Source organism: Mobula birostris, chromosome 1, assembly GCF_030028105.1.
Source record: "Mobula birostris isolate sMobBir1 chromosome 1, sMobBir1.hap1, whole genome shotgun sequence".
Classification (NCBI taxonomy): domain Eukaryota; kingdom Metazoa; phylum Chordata; class Chondrichthyes; order Myliobatiformes; family Myliobatidae; genus Mobula; species Mobula birostris.
In genome coordinates this window covers 149910502-149926100 of record NC_092370.1, presented here as the reverse complement: position 1 = coordinate 149926100, position 15599 = coordinate 149910502, and the positions used below count along the sequence as shown (strand labels likewise).

The following is a 15599-nucleotide window of genomic DNA, read 5'->3' as shown; positions in this document are numbered from 1 at the left end:
CAATATAGTTGGCATGATCAAAATGGGCTATCAGGGCACCTTTCTGTGTTGTGTAAATCTATGAACCAGATAGGCTAACAGTAGTTCCATTATTATAACTAGAAACCTAGAAAATCATCGTATGATAAGGTATATTAGTGAGGTTTAGTTTTTTAAAGAAGTGTCTGACTCTTTTTAGTGAACTTCAGAAGGTTACGTAGACAAGTACAAGTGAATCTGTTGCACCTAGCTTTTGAAAAGGCATTGATGAGACATTTCTCAGAATGTATTATATGAAATAAGGGTAAATGGGAATGTGGGAACTTACAGAATTTATTAATTTTTTTTCAGAAAATAGATGGAAAATATGCATGAAAACAAAGAACTGTAAACTTAAAATTAAAACTGTAAATTCTCAATATTCAGCATTATCTGTGAAGAAAAGTTTAATTAGGATCTGTAATATTTAATGAGAACTTGAAATCTGGAATGCATGTATGACCATCAAGCAGTTACCTTTACCAATTCAATTTACCAGCACTTGGTCAGTAGCCTTCTATACCTTGATTCAAGTGCACATCCAGATGATGGTTAAATGTTGTGTATACTTGTCTCCACGTTCTCAGGTTGTGTCATTCTCTTGTGATATTCTATTTTGTGGGCATAGCTTTCGTTAGCCACAGAGTTGCACTCATGTGAGCAATCTCCTGATAGATTGACTAAGTAGTTACCCTTTTTTCAACTGGTTATTCAGCTGTTGTGTTATCACAATCAAACCCAACACTACCTTTGTTTAAAGTGTGTGTGTTTGTGATCTTGAGCAGAAGCTATCATTGATTCTCTTCCCTGTTGGTTGAACTGAACCTATAGCTATTGAGATTGCAGATAGTGAAGTACCTTGATTCATCTGTTATAAATGCTCAATGGGAAGCAATTCCGTGAGGAGTCTCTTAGGATTTTGCATAAACTTTGTATGATGTGAGATTATTTTAAGACTAATCAGAACTTGCATTCTTCCTTTTCAGTACTTAGGCCATGTGGAGGTAGATGAATCTCGAGGGATGCACATCTGTGAGGAAGCTGTAAAGAAACTGAAATCTGTATGTATATACATTTTGAACAGCACATAACATTTAAAAATTGCACATCATATCAGAAAGTACTAACTTTTATGTTGCTTAACTAATGTTCTTTGTAGTTTGCTGCTCCTAGCTTGGTGTTGCACTTCGTCATGGTTTATGGTCGCTGACTCTTGTACATGAAATAGTTCAGGTTTGTTTTGTATACCACTGCATGCTGCAGTACTAATGTAGCATCTTATCTGTGCTAGCTAAATGGGCTGCAAAAATGGTTTTGTTTTAATTTTTTTGCATCATTATTTCTCCTCTTGCCCACGATTGTGGCATGGCATTCCCCATCTTGCAGAGACAGACATGGACTCTAGGACTTCATATCTCCACTGGTGTTAGTTTGTTGCTAAGGCAAGGAAGCCTTATGCTCACATCCTTAGCAGAATCTTCTGTGGAGTCATATTAGTAAGACACAACAAAACTGTGTTACTTGGAGATGGTATTTAATGGAATAAGGATTGAATCAATCACTTTCTATGTAGATTGTAGTTTACAGCAGTGCCATAATATAAAACTGTATACTTATGGAAATCAAATACTGAGGTGCAATTGTATGTAGAGTTTCACTGATTGTATGCTGTTATGTAAAATATTTTTAGGATTGCAAACGTAACTGGCTTTGGCTTTGTTACTACTAACTTCGATCTTGGTCAGACATCAAGTGGTAAATGAGTGACTTTGCAATGTGGTAGTAGATTGTGGAATTGGTGTTACAGATAATGATGTGTGACTGAAGCATTTGTTAACTGTATCTTCAGTAAGCTACAAATTGCACGATGAAGTGAAGATATAGATAAAAAATTTCAGCTAGTACTAAGTTAATGAAAATAAGCATTGTGGATAGGAGAAGGAAGTTACCAGTTATGTAGGCTAAATAGATGGCATTTGATGTGGAGTATTATGGAGTTAGGGGCAGATTACCTGCAGTCTAATTGATTTTTGGCCAAATAATGTTAAATGATAGGAGAAAAAGAATAGAATCTCCACTGAAAGAGAAAACAGAAGTATGGTGGAAATTTCACCTTTGCACCTTTTGACACACAGTAAGCTTCAGCTGACAATGTATTCTGCTACGTCTCCCCTGACAGCATTCAGTAAAGGAGTTGCAAGTGTACAAGATGTTGGTGAGGGCACACTTGGGGGTCACCTTACAAAAGCAAGGATATGATTAACTTGGAAAAGGTGCAGAAAAGATTCACCAGGACGTCTGTGGGAGTGGAGGGTTTGAGTTAGAAGGAGAAGCTAGACAGGCTGGGACTGTTTCCTTTGGAGCATCAGAGGCTGACAGGTGACCCTTGGGGTAAATAAAGCTGAGGACTTTCGGTATGAAAACCTTATGATGAAGATAATGCCGAGTTGTGGTCTCTGAGGTCATGGCTCAGATTTAATTGTTTCTTGGGCTCGTAAGATGGTTTTGAGGATAGAGGAGAGTTGAGTGTCAGATTTGTGTTTAGGGATAGGGAGATGGGTAGTTCGAGCTCAGTTAGGAATCTAGGCCCCTGCTCAGAATTCAAAGGTCAGTGACATGAATGTAAGACGAAGGACAGCCGTGATTGTATGTCAGACTGGCAGACCAGTGATGGTGGCACACCACCCTCCAGGTCAGCGAGTCGACGGCATCTTCTGGGATCGGAGTTCCATGTGGCCAGGAGGCACAAGTAACAGTGACCCTCCCTCCGGTATGTGATTTGGCAACACTGGAGTTCGAGGTGTAGTATTTGGGATCTCGATCATTGATGTAAAAGCCCTAGAATTCAGGGTCCACATCCAGGGTCCTCATTTATCATTGTTGGCAAATCCTGAGCCGATGCAGAAGGTCGATTGGAAGTCGAGGCTTTATGGCCAGAAACCTGTTCTGTAAGTCCACAACAGAAGTTGAAGGCCCAGAGAGTCTGAGTCTGAGTGAACTGGAGGCTGAAGACATCCGGTCTTGGGGTTGGAGGACCGTCTGTGTCTCTGCTTTTGTGGGTGGTAGGGAGGACAGGGTTTGTTTTGCTGTTGTTCTGTGAACATGGTGGCCACACCATTTTTGCACTGGAATCTGAAGCAACACTTGCAGGCTGCCTGAGGTTGTGTTTGGTGTTGACGCAAACAATGCAACACGGGGGAATTTGAAGTTAGAGAATTGTGTGTGCTATTCCAATAATTTTTTCCTAGAACTTTCTGTTCAGGTTTGACTATTATTTAAATTTTGATTGCTGCTAGTTTATTTTCATTTCTGCTGCCTTTGATATAATGTTATTGAAGGAGTAATACTTTCTTGATCAAATTAATACCAATGAGTAAATCTGCAGTGTGCCCCAGTGCCACTTCACAAAAGCTAAAATGGATCTATATGATTTGTATCAAAGCAATGACTATAGTCACGTTAACTGTGGATATGCATATTCTCCATTACCACTTCAATCCATTGCTGCCTACATTTGGAATTGGGAATTGGATTTGTTTTGTTGTTGTCACATATACAGAGATACAGTGGAAAAACTTGTCTCGCATGCTGCTCGTACAGAGCAGATCAATACAGAGGGCATTGAGATAGAACAAGGTAAAACAGTAATAGAATGCAGAATAAAGTAGATATACAGAGGAAGGGCAATACAGGTAAACAATAAGGTGCAAGATCGTACTGAGGTGGATTGTGAGGTCAATAGTCCAACTTGTCTCTTTAGTAGTCTTAACAGTGGAATAGATGTTGTCCTTGACCTTGCGGTATGTGTTTTTATGTTTTTTGTATCTTATTAATGGAGAAGGAGAAAAGAGAATGTCAGGGTGGTTAGGGTCTTTGTCTATATTTCTCACTCTATTAGTAAAACAGCCAATATAGTCAGAGTCCATGGCGGGGAGGTTAGTTTTTGTGATATACCGAGTCATGATGACAGCTCCCTACAGTTTCTTGTCACTTTCACAGCAGTTGCCATACGAAGCCGTTATACATCCAGGTAAGATGCTTTCTGTGGTGCATTGATTAAAAATGTGTAAGAGTTGATAGGGGTATACGGAATGTCTTTCGCCTCCTGAAAAATAGAGACTTTCTCTCAGCAATGACCTCTGCCATGGTTGAACCAGGATGTTATTGGTGATGGTCACTCCCAGGAACTTGAAGCTCTCAACCTCAACACCATTATTGTAGATAGGAGCATGAGCACTGCCCCTTCCTGAAGTCAGTCTCTCTCTCTCTCTTGTTTCGCTGAAATTGAGGGAAAGGATGTTATCATGACACCAAACACCTGTGACTTCTCCTTGTGGAAACTTAGACTGCTAGAGTGAGCAGCTGCTGGCACAGCTCTCCTCGGAAACCTTCTCTACCCTAACTTGCCAAATATTTCATCCTGACCTTTTAGATATTCATTAGTTACTAACGTTCAACAGTCTTTTCATGAGTATTATCCCTTTTTACTAATTGGTTTATAGGATGCAATGTCAGAAGCATAGTCCAAATTTGTATATCCATTATTGGCCTTGAACATATGGCAGTGAGCCATTTTCAGAAACGGCCATAGTCTTTTTACTGAAGATAATCTAACAGTGCTTTAGGCATAAAGATTACAGGATTTAGATCTCACAGTTGTGAAGAATTGTGAAATATTTACAAGTTGATGTGTGGGTCCTGAAGACGGAACCACAGATCTGAGATTCCCTTGCTGCCCTTTGGTAGAGGTTGCAGGTTGAGAAGGTAATCTATTACTTATGGCACTACAGTACCAATCGTGACTCCTAATCAAGCAGTTGCTTGGTCATGTTTGGTTGATGAGTTCTACTGTAGCTACACGCTGCTGGGCAAGTGGGCTGTTTTCCATAACATTCTGGACTTGTTCCTTGCGGATATTGGAAAGATACTGGTGTCTCATTCAATAAGGGATACCCATAGTTTGAACTGCTCTTGGAGCCATGGTATTTTAATGATTTCAAATTTTGATTAATTGCAATCAACGGGATGTTGATGGTGGAGTACCTGGTAATTGTAGTGGTGAATGTCATGGGTAGTTACACCTTTCTTGTGTAGATGAAGATTGGCATTTGTGTATGCAAATTTAATTGTAATTGAGCAGCCATGCCCAGACAGTGGAGTAGCCTGTTGCAGCCACCATGGAGGGGAGATGCTGGAGGCAGTGTGACGTGGCGTCATGTTCGATTGAGGTCCCTCCTAGCGATGCTGCCCTCCAGTGTTTGCTTGGTGGACGACAAGCAGGTTTGCATGCGTTCATCTGTGGATTGCCGAGGGCTTGTTCTTTTCGACAACATCCATGTGCTAGCTATCAACAGGATGTGTCACTCATGGATGGGCTATATTATGTATTTCTTGTGTGACTATGTTTACTGCTGTCTTATTTGTGTGCGATGTGCCTTGTATTGTGTTAGTTTTGCACTTTGGCCCTGGAGGAATGCTGTTTCATTTGGTGGTATTCATGTATGGTTGAGTGACAGTTAAACCTCAACTTGAAATGCTAGTTAGGATGTGTTTCATGCAGGCACTTGCTTTCTGGACCATAATGAAAGAAAGTCATCCCTCTGTAAATACTTCCACGTTTCATCTTAAGGGGGCACTTAGATAGAAAATAGGTTATTAAAACAGAAGTTAGAAAATTGGAATACAAAAATAAAGAAATGTTAATGAGACCATAAGATGTATGAGCAGAATGAGGCATATGGCTTATTAAGTCTTTCTGACATTCCATCATGATTGATTTATTATCCTTTTCAACCCCATTTTTCTGCCTTCTCCCCATGACCTTTGATGCCTTACTCATCAAGAACCTGTCAATTTCTGCTTTAAATATACCCAGTGACTTGGCCTCCGCAGCTGTCTGTGGCAATAAATTCCACAGACTCAGCACTTCCTGGATAAGTAAATTCTTCCCCATCAGAGGAAACATCCACACTATCTTAGGTCTTTCACTGTTCGTTAGGTTTCAATGAGTTCCTCCTTTGTTCTTCTAAGCTCCAAAGAGTACGGGCCCAGAGCCATCAAATGCTTTTTATACATTAACCCTTTTGACCCTGGGATAATTTTTATGAACCTCCTCTGGGATCTCTCCAATGTCAGCACATCCTTACTTCAATAAGGGGCCCAAAACTGCTCATGATAATCCGTGTGCAGTCTAACCAGTGTCTTCTAAAGCCTCAGCATTATATCCTTGCTTTTATATTCTATATAAAGATTTTATGGAGTTTTAGAACAGCCTTCCATGGAATATTGAATCTATTTGTAACCTGAGCATGTAATCAGTGATGCATTTTCATAGAAAATAGAACACTATAGCACAGTATAGGCCCTTCCACTGACGATGTTGTGCCAATCTTATAACCTGCTCTAAGATCAATCTAACCCTTCCCTCCTACATAGCCTTGCACTTTTCAATTATCTATGTGTCCAAAACATGTGTCTGAGGTCTATATCATCTGACCTCCTATTTATCTCACCGTACTGGATACCAGCTGTCATTCAAGTAACTCCTCCTCCCTCTCTCTGTGTAAGAAATGCCAGCAGGCGATGTCTTTGAGGAAAGTATAAACAACCTGTGAGCAGTCTTCGTCTCTCTTTCCCTCTTTTAAAAACAGGTTGTTGGTGTTAAATAACTCTCTCTCTTTTCAAAAGCACAGTTCATAGGGGTAATTCAAGACCCCGTTACAGTGTTTAAAAAAAAAAATCACCCTGAAAAATGTCTCTGTCTATCATTCATCTTGTATACCAGTATCAAGTCACTTCTCACCCCCCCTTCACTCCAAAGAGAAAAGCCCAAGCTCATACAGCCTATTCTCATTAGACATGCTGTCTTTTCCAGGCAACACCCGGGTAAATTTTCTCTGGGCTCTCTCTAAAGCTACCATATCCTTCCTATAATTAGGTGACCAGAACTGAATGCAACGTTCCAAGTGTGGTCTACCCGGAGTTTTATAGAGCTGCAATATTATCTTGCGGCTCTTGAACGCAATCCCCCAACTAGTGAAGACCAATGCATCATAAAACACACACAAAATAATGGAGGAGTTCAGCAGGCCAGGCAGCATCTTGGAAAAGAGTGCAGTTGATGTTTTGGGCTGAAACCCTACACCTTAATAACCTGATTAAGTTGCATGGTAACTTTGAGGAATCAATGAACATCAACCCGTATGTTCCTCCACACTGTTGAGAAAGCTACCATTAACCTTGTATTCTGCTTTTAAATTCAACCTTCTAAAGTAAATCTCTCCACACTTTTTCAGTTGAACTTTTCTAGCCACCTCTACATCTTGTCAAAGTCCTGTTATAACGTATGACAACCTTCTACAATAGCCATGACTCCAAACTCTAAACTCCAAACAAATCTGCAAACTTGCTAACTCACCCTTCCAGTTCCTCACCAAATCATTTATAAAAATAACAAAGAGCAAGGGCCCCAGAACAGATTCCTGTGGAACGTCATTTGTCACTGACCTCCAATAATTTGCTCACCACTGATTTATAGAGTCACTGGTACATAATTCCCTGGTTTATTCCTACACCCTTTCTTGAATGAAGGCATAACATTTGCTGCCCTCCAATCATCTGGTCCCAGACAAGTGAGAATTCAAAGATCATTGCCAAAGGTACAACAATCTCTTCCCTCACTTCCCATTGTAATGTTGAGTATATCCCACCCAGCTCTGGGACTAATCTAGCCTAATGTTTTTCAAAAATTCAATCATACCCTCATTCTTAATGGCGATATGTTCTAGCATATCAACCTGCATTATACTGTCCTCACAAACGTCATGGTCCCTCTCACTGGTGAATACTGAAACAAAGTATTCGTTAAAGGCTTCCCCAACCTCCTTTGACTCCAGGCTCATTTCCACTTCAGTCCCTGATAGGTCCTCCCCTCACTCTCGTCACCCTCCTGTTCTTTACAGAGGTGTAGAACGCCTTGGGATTTTCCTGAATCCGACTCACCAAGGCCTTCTCAAACACCCTTCGAGCTCTCCTAAGTCCATTCTTAAGCTCCTTCCTGGCTACCTTGTGACTCCCCAGAGCCCTGTCTGGTCCTTGCTTTCCAAGCCTAAAGTAAACTTTCTTCCTCTTGATCAGATATTTCACATCTTTTGTTAAGTGTGCTTCTTCACCGTACCATCTGTACAATGGGACAAAGCTATAGAGAACCCCATGCAAGAACTTCTGAAACAGCGTCGACATTTCAGTTCTGTATTTCCCGGAGTAGACCTTTTTCTAGTTATGCTCCCAAGTTCCTGTCTAACAGCATCATAGTTCTCCCCACCCAATTAGATACTGTTCTATACATTCTGCTCATATCCCTGTTCAAGGCTATAGTAAAAGATCAGGGAGTTGTGGTCACTGTCACTGAAATGCTCTCCCACTGAGAGATTCCTTAGACAATATGTTGACAGGCCTCTCCTCTAGTTGGCCTGTCAACATATTGTCTCATGAATCCTTCCTGGACACACCTAACACATTCCACCCAATCTAAACCTTTTGCAGTGCCAATCAATATAAGGGAAGTTGAAGTCACCTGTGACAACAACCATGTTATTTTTGCCCCTTTTCAAATTCTGCCTCCCGATTTGTATCTCAGCATCCCTGCTGCTAATGGGAGAGTCTAGAGAATACTTCCAATAGAGTCATGGCTCCCTTCCTGTTTCTGACTTCCATCCACACTGACAATCCCTCCGTGACATCTCCCTTTCTACAGCTGTGATGCCATCCCTTATTAGCAATGCCACTCCTCCATCTCTTTAATAACCCCCTCATCCATTTTGAAACATCAAAACCCCAGAACATCCAGCAGCCATTCTTACCCTTGTGACAGCCAAGTTACTGTAATGGTCACAATGTTGTAGTTCCATGTACTGGCACATTGTCCAACTTCATCAACCTTGGGCGCCATGGCAGAGTAGTATTTTGCGCAATGCTATTACAGCTCCAGGAACTTGAGTTCAAAGTTCCATCCCAATGCTCACTGTAAGGACTTTCAACACACCCTCCTATGGAATGTCTCGGTTTTCTCTGGGTCTACAGACCAAAGACTTACTGGTAAGATTAATTGGGCAATGTAAATTGTCCTGCCATTAGGTTAGGGTTAAATCAGACTTGTTGGAGGGTTGACGGGTGGTGAAAATCGAAGGGCCTGTTCCTCCAAATAAATAAAAATAATTTGTTCCTGATGCGCCTTGCATTACAATACACACACTTTAACCCACCCCGTCTGCGTTCTGTAAAATACACACACTTCAACCCTCCCCGTCTGCATTCTGTAAAATACACACACTTCAACCCTTACTCTGTCAGCATTCTGTAAAATACACACACTTCAACCCTCCCCGTCTGCATTCTGTAAAATACACACACTTCAACCCTTATTCCGTCAGCATTCTGTAAAATACACACACTTCAACCCTCCCTGTCTGCATTCTGTAAAATACACACACCTCAACCCTCCCCGTCAGCATTCTGTAAAATACACACACTTCAACCCACCCCGTCTGCATTCTGTAAAATACACACACCTCAACACTCTCCATCAGCATTCTGTAAAATATACACTTCAACCCACCCCCTGTCTGCATTCTGTAAAATACACACACCTCAACCCTCCCCGTCAGCATTCTGTAAAATACACACACTTCAACCCACCCCCTGTCAGCATTCTGTAAAATACACACACTTCAACCCTCCCTGTCAGCATTCTGTAAAATACACACACTTCAACCCACCCCCTGTCAGCATTCTGTAAAATACACACGCTTCAACCCTCCCTGTCTGCATTCTGCAAAATACACACACTTCAACCCTTACTCTGTCAGCATTCTGTAAAATACACACACTTCAATCCTCCTCGTCTGCATTCTGTAAAATACACACACCTCAACCCTCCACGTCAGCATTCTGTAAAATACACACACTTCAACCCACCCCCTGTCTGCATTCTGTAAAATACACACACCTCAACACTCTCCATCAGCATTCTGTAAAATATACGCTTCAACTCACCCCCTGTCTGCATTCTGTAAAATACACACACCTCAACCCTCCCTGTCAGCATTCTGTAAAATACACACACCTCAACCCTCCCTGTCAACATTCTGTAAAATACACACTCTTCAACCCTTACTCCGTCCGCATTCTGTAAAATACACGCACTTCAATCCTCCTCGTCTGCATTCTGTAAAATATACACTTCAACCCACCCCCGTCTGCATTCTGTAAAATACACACACTTCAACCCACACCGCTGTCTGCATTCTGTAAAATACACACACTTCAACCCACCCCGTCTGCATTCTGTAAAATGCACACACTTCAATCCACTCCCTGACTGTATTACAATACACACTTCAACCCACCCCTGACTGTATTACAATACACACACTTCAACCCTAGGTGAGGGAGGAGATTGCTGAGCCTCTGGCGATGATCTATGCGTCATCACTGGGGACAGTTGAGGTTCCAGAGGTTTGGAGGGTTGCGGATATTATACCATTATTCAAGAAAGGGAGCAGAGGTAGACCAGTGAGTCTTACTTCAGTGGTTGGTAAGTTGAAGGAGAAGATCCTGAGAAGCAGGATTTATGAACATTTGGAGAGGCATAATGTGATTAGGAATAGTCAGCATGGCTTTGTGAAAGGCAGGTCATGCCTTATGAGCCTGATTGAATTTTTTGAGGATGTGACTAAACACATTGATGAAGGTAGAGTAGTAGATGTAGTGTATATGGATTTTAGCAAGGCATTTGACGAGGTACCCCATGCAAGGTTTATTGAGAAAGTAAGGAGGCATGGGATCCAAGGGCAAATTGCTTTGTGGATCCAGAACTCGCTTGCCCACAGAAGGCAAAGAGTGGTTGTAGACGGGTCATATTCTGCATGGAGGCTCGTGACCAGTGGATCAGCCTCAGGGATCTGTTCTGGGACCCCTGCTCTTTGTGATTTTTATAAATGACCTGGATGAAGAAGTGGAGGGATGGGTTAGTAAATTTGCTGATGGCACAAAGGTTGGGGGTGTTGTGGATAGTGTGGAGGGCTTCAGAGATTACAGCGGGACATTGATAGGACGCAAAACTGGGCTAAGGAGTGGCAGATGGAGTTCAACCCAGATAAGTGTGAGGTGGATCATTTTGGTAGGTCAAATATGATGGCAGAATATAGCATTAATAGTAAGACCTTTGGCAGTGTGGAGGATCAGAGGGATCTTGGGGTCCGAGTCCATAGGATACTCAAACCTGCTGCACAGGTTGATTGTGTGGTTAAGAAAGCATACAGTTGTATTGGCCTTCATCAATCATGGGATTGAGTTTAGGAGCCAAAAGGTAATGTTGCAGCAATATAGGACCCTGGTCAGCTCACTACAGGAAGGATGTGGAAACCATAGAAAGGGTGAAGAGGAGATTTACAAAGATGTTGCCTGGATTGGGGAGCATGCCTTAGGAGAATAGGTTGAGTGAACTCAGCCTTTTTTCCTTGGAGTGACAGGGGATGAGAGATGCCCTGATAGATTTGTATAAGATGATGAGAGGCATTGATCGTGTGGATAGTCAGAGGCTTTTTCCCAGGGCTAAAATGGCTAGCACGAGAGGGCACATTTTTAAGGTGCCTGGAAGTAGGTACTGAGGAGATGTCAGGGGTAAGTTTTTCATGCAGAGAGTGGTGAGTACGTGGAATGGGCTGCCGGTGACGGTGGTGGAGGCGGATACAGTAGGGTCTTTTAAGAGACTCCTGGATAGGTACAGGGAGCTCAGAAAAATAGAGGGCTACGGGTAACTCTTGGTAATTTTTAGGGTAAGGACTTGTTTGGCACAGCTTTGTGGGCAGAAGTGCCTGTATTGTGCTGTAGGTTTTCTATGTTTTTAACGCACCCCCTGACTGTATTACAATACACACCAACCCACCCCTGACTGTATTACAATACACACAATTCAACTCACCCCCTGACTGTATTACAATACACACATTTCAACCCACCCCTGACTGCATTACAATACACACACTTCAACTCACCACTGACTATTACAATACACTCACTTCAACCCACCCTCTGACTGTATTACAATACACACCAAACCACCCCTGACTGTATTACAATACACATACTTCAATCCACCCACTGACTGTACTACAATACACACCAACGCACCCCTGACTGTATTACAATACGTACACTTCAACTCACCCTCTGACTGTATTACAATACACACCAAACCACCCCTGACTGCATTACAATACACACACTTCAACTCACCACTGACTATTACAATACACTCACTTCAACCCACCCTCTGACTGTATTACAGTACACACCAAACCACCCCTGACTGCATTACAATACACACACTTCAACTCCCCACTGACTATTACAATACACTCACTTCAACCCACCCTCTGACTGTATTACAATACACACACTTCAACCCACCCCTGACTGTATTACAATACACACACTTCAATCCACCCACTGACTGTACTACAATACACACCAATGCACCCCTGACTGTATTACAATACATACACTTCAACTCACCCCTGACAGTATTACAATACACTTCAACCCATCCCTGACTGTATTACAATACACACCAACCCACCCCTAACTGTATTACAATACACACCAACCCACCCCTGACTGTATTGCAATACACACACTTCAACCCACCCCCTGACTGTATTACAATACACACACTTCAACCCACCCCTGACTGTATTACAATACACACACTTCAACCCACCCCTGACTCTATTACAATACACAGCAACCCACCCCTGACTGTATTACAGTACACACCAACCCACCCCTGACTGTATTACAATATACACACTTCCACCCACCCCTGACTGTATTACAATACACTTCAACCCATCCCTGACTGTATTACAGTACACTTCAACCCATCCCTGAATGTATTACAATACACACCAACCCATCCCTGACTGTATTACAATACACACACTTCAACACACCCCCTGACTGTATTACAATACACACATTTCAACTCAACCCTGACTGTATTACAATACACACCAACCCACCCTTGACTGTATTACAATACACACTAACCCACCCCTGACTGTATTACAATACACACCAACCCTCCCCTGACTGTATTACAATACACACACTTCAACCCACCCACTGACTGTATTTCAATACACACACTTCAACCCACCCACTGACTGTATTTCAATACACACACTTCAACCCACCCATGACTGTATTACAATACACACCAACCCACCCTGACTGTATTACAATACACACCAACCCACCCCTGACTCTATTACAATACACACCAACCTACCGCTGACTGTATTACAATACACTTCAACCCATCCCTGACTGTATTACAATACACACACTTCAACCCACCCCTGACTCTATTACAATACACACCAACCCACCCCTGACTGTATCACAATACACACACTTCAACCCACCCCGACTGCATTACAATACACACATTTCAACCAACCCCTGACTGTATTACAATACACACCAACCCACCCCTGATTGTATTTCAATACACACACTTCAACCCACCCCTGACTGTATTACAATACACACACTTCAACCCACCCACTGAGTGTATTTCAATACACACACTTCAACCCACCCCCTGACTGTATTACAGTACTCACATTTCAACCCACCCCTGACTGTATTACAATACACACACTTCAACGCACCCCCTGACTGTATTACAATACACACCAACCCATCCCTGACTGTATTTCAATACACACCAACCCACCCTTGCCTGCATTACAATACACACACTTCAATCCACCCACTGACTGTATTACAATACACACCAACCCACCCCTGACTGTATTACAATATGCACCAACCCACCCCTGACTGTATTACAATACACACACTTCAACCGACCCCTGACTGTATTACAAAACACACACTTCAACCCACTCCTGACTGTATTACAATACACACCAACCCACCCCTGACTGTATTACAATACACACCAACCCACCTGACTGTATTACAATACACACCAACCCACCCCTGACTGTATTACAATACACACCAACCCACACCTGACTGTATTACAATACACACCAACCCTCCCCTGACTGTATTACAATACACATACTTCAACCCACCCCTGACTGTATTACAATACACACACATCAACCCTCCCCTGACTGTATTTCAATACACACACTTCAACCCACCCGCTGACTGTATTTCAATACACACCAACCCACCTGACTATATTACAATACACACCAACCCACCCTAACTGTATTGCAATACACACCAATCCATCCGTGACTATTACAATACACACCAACCGACCCCTGACTGTATTACAATACACACCGACCCTCCCCTGACTGTATTGGAATACACACACTTCAACCCCCCCCGACTGTATTACAATACACACACTTCAACCCACCCCGTGACTGTATTACAATACTCCCATTTCAACCCACCACTGACTGTATTACAATACACACACTTCAACCCACCCCTGACTGTATTACAATACACACCAACCCACCCCTGACTGTATTTCAATACACACACTTCAACCCACCCCTGACTGTATTACAATACACACACTTCAATCCACCCACTGACTGTATTTCAATACACACACTTCAACCCACCCACTGACTGTATTACAATACACACCAACCCTCCCTTGACTGTATTACAATACACACACTTCAACCCACCCTGACTGTATTACAATACACACACTTCAACCCACCCCTGACTCTATTACAATACACAGCAACCCACCCCTGACTGTATTACAGTACACACCAACCCACCCCTGACTGTATTACAATATACACACTTCCACCCACCCCTGACTGTATTACAATACACTTCAACCCATCCCTGAATGTATTACAATACACACCAACCCATCCCTGACTGTATTACAATACACACACTTCAACACACCCCCTGACTGTATTACAATACACACATTTCAACCCAACCCTGACTGTATTACAATACACACCAACCCACCCCTAACTGTATTACAATACACACATTTCAACCCACCCCTGACTGTATTACAATACACACACTTCAACCCACCCACTGACTGTATTTCAATACACACACTTCAACCCACCCATGACTGTATTACAATACACACCAACCCACCTGCTGACTGTATTACAATACACACCAACCCACCCTTGACTGTATTACAATACACACTAACCCACCCCTGACTGTATTACAATACACACCAACCCTCCCCTGACTGTATTACAATACACACACTTCAACCCACCCCTGACTGTATTACAATACACACACCTCAACCCACCCACTGACTGTATTTCAATACACACACTTCAACCCACCCATGACTGTATTACAATACACACCAACCCACCTGCTGACTGTATTACAATACACACCAACCCACCCTGACTGTATTACAATACACACCAACCCACCCCTGACTCTATTACAATACACACCAACCTACCGCTGACTGTATTACAATACACACACTTCAACCCACCCCTGACTGTATTACA

At 42.4% G+C, this 15599-nt stretch overlaps 1 protein-coding gene across 6 annotated transcripts in view; it reads left to right on the top strand.

Moving 5' to 3' along the window:
* The window catches only part of numb (NUMB endocytic adaptor protein), a 272755-nt gene that overhangs the window by 126346 nt on the left and 130810 nt on the right, over positions 1 to 15599 (top strand). For all 6 annotated transcript variants that reach the window (XM_072263780.1, XM_072263789.1, XM_072263746.1 and 3 more), the window contains one exon: positions 1005 to 1079. In XM_072263780.1, the coding sequence (XP_072119881.1) occupies positions 1041 to 1079 (39 nt within the window). In that variant the 5' untranslated portion in view covers positions 1005 to 1040. The remainder of the gene's footprint in view (positions 1 to 1004; positions 1080 to 15599) is intronic.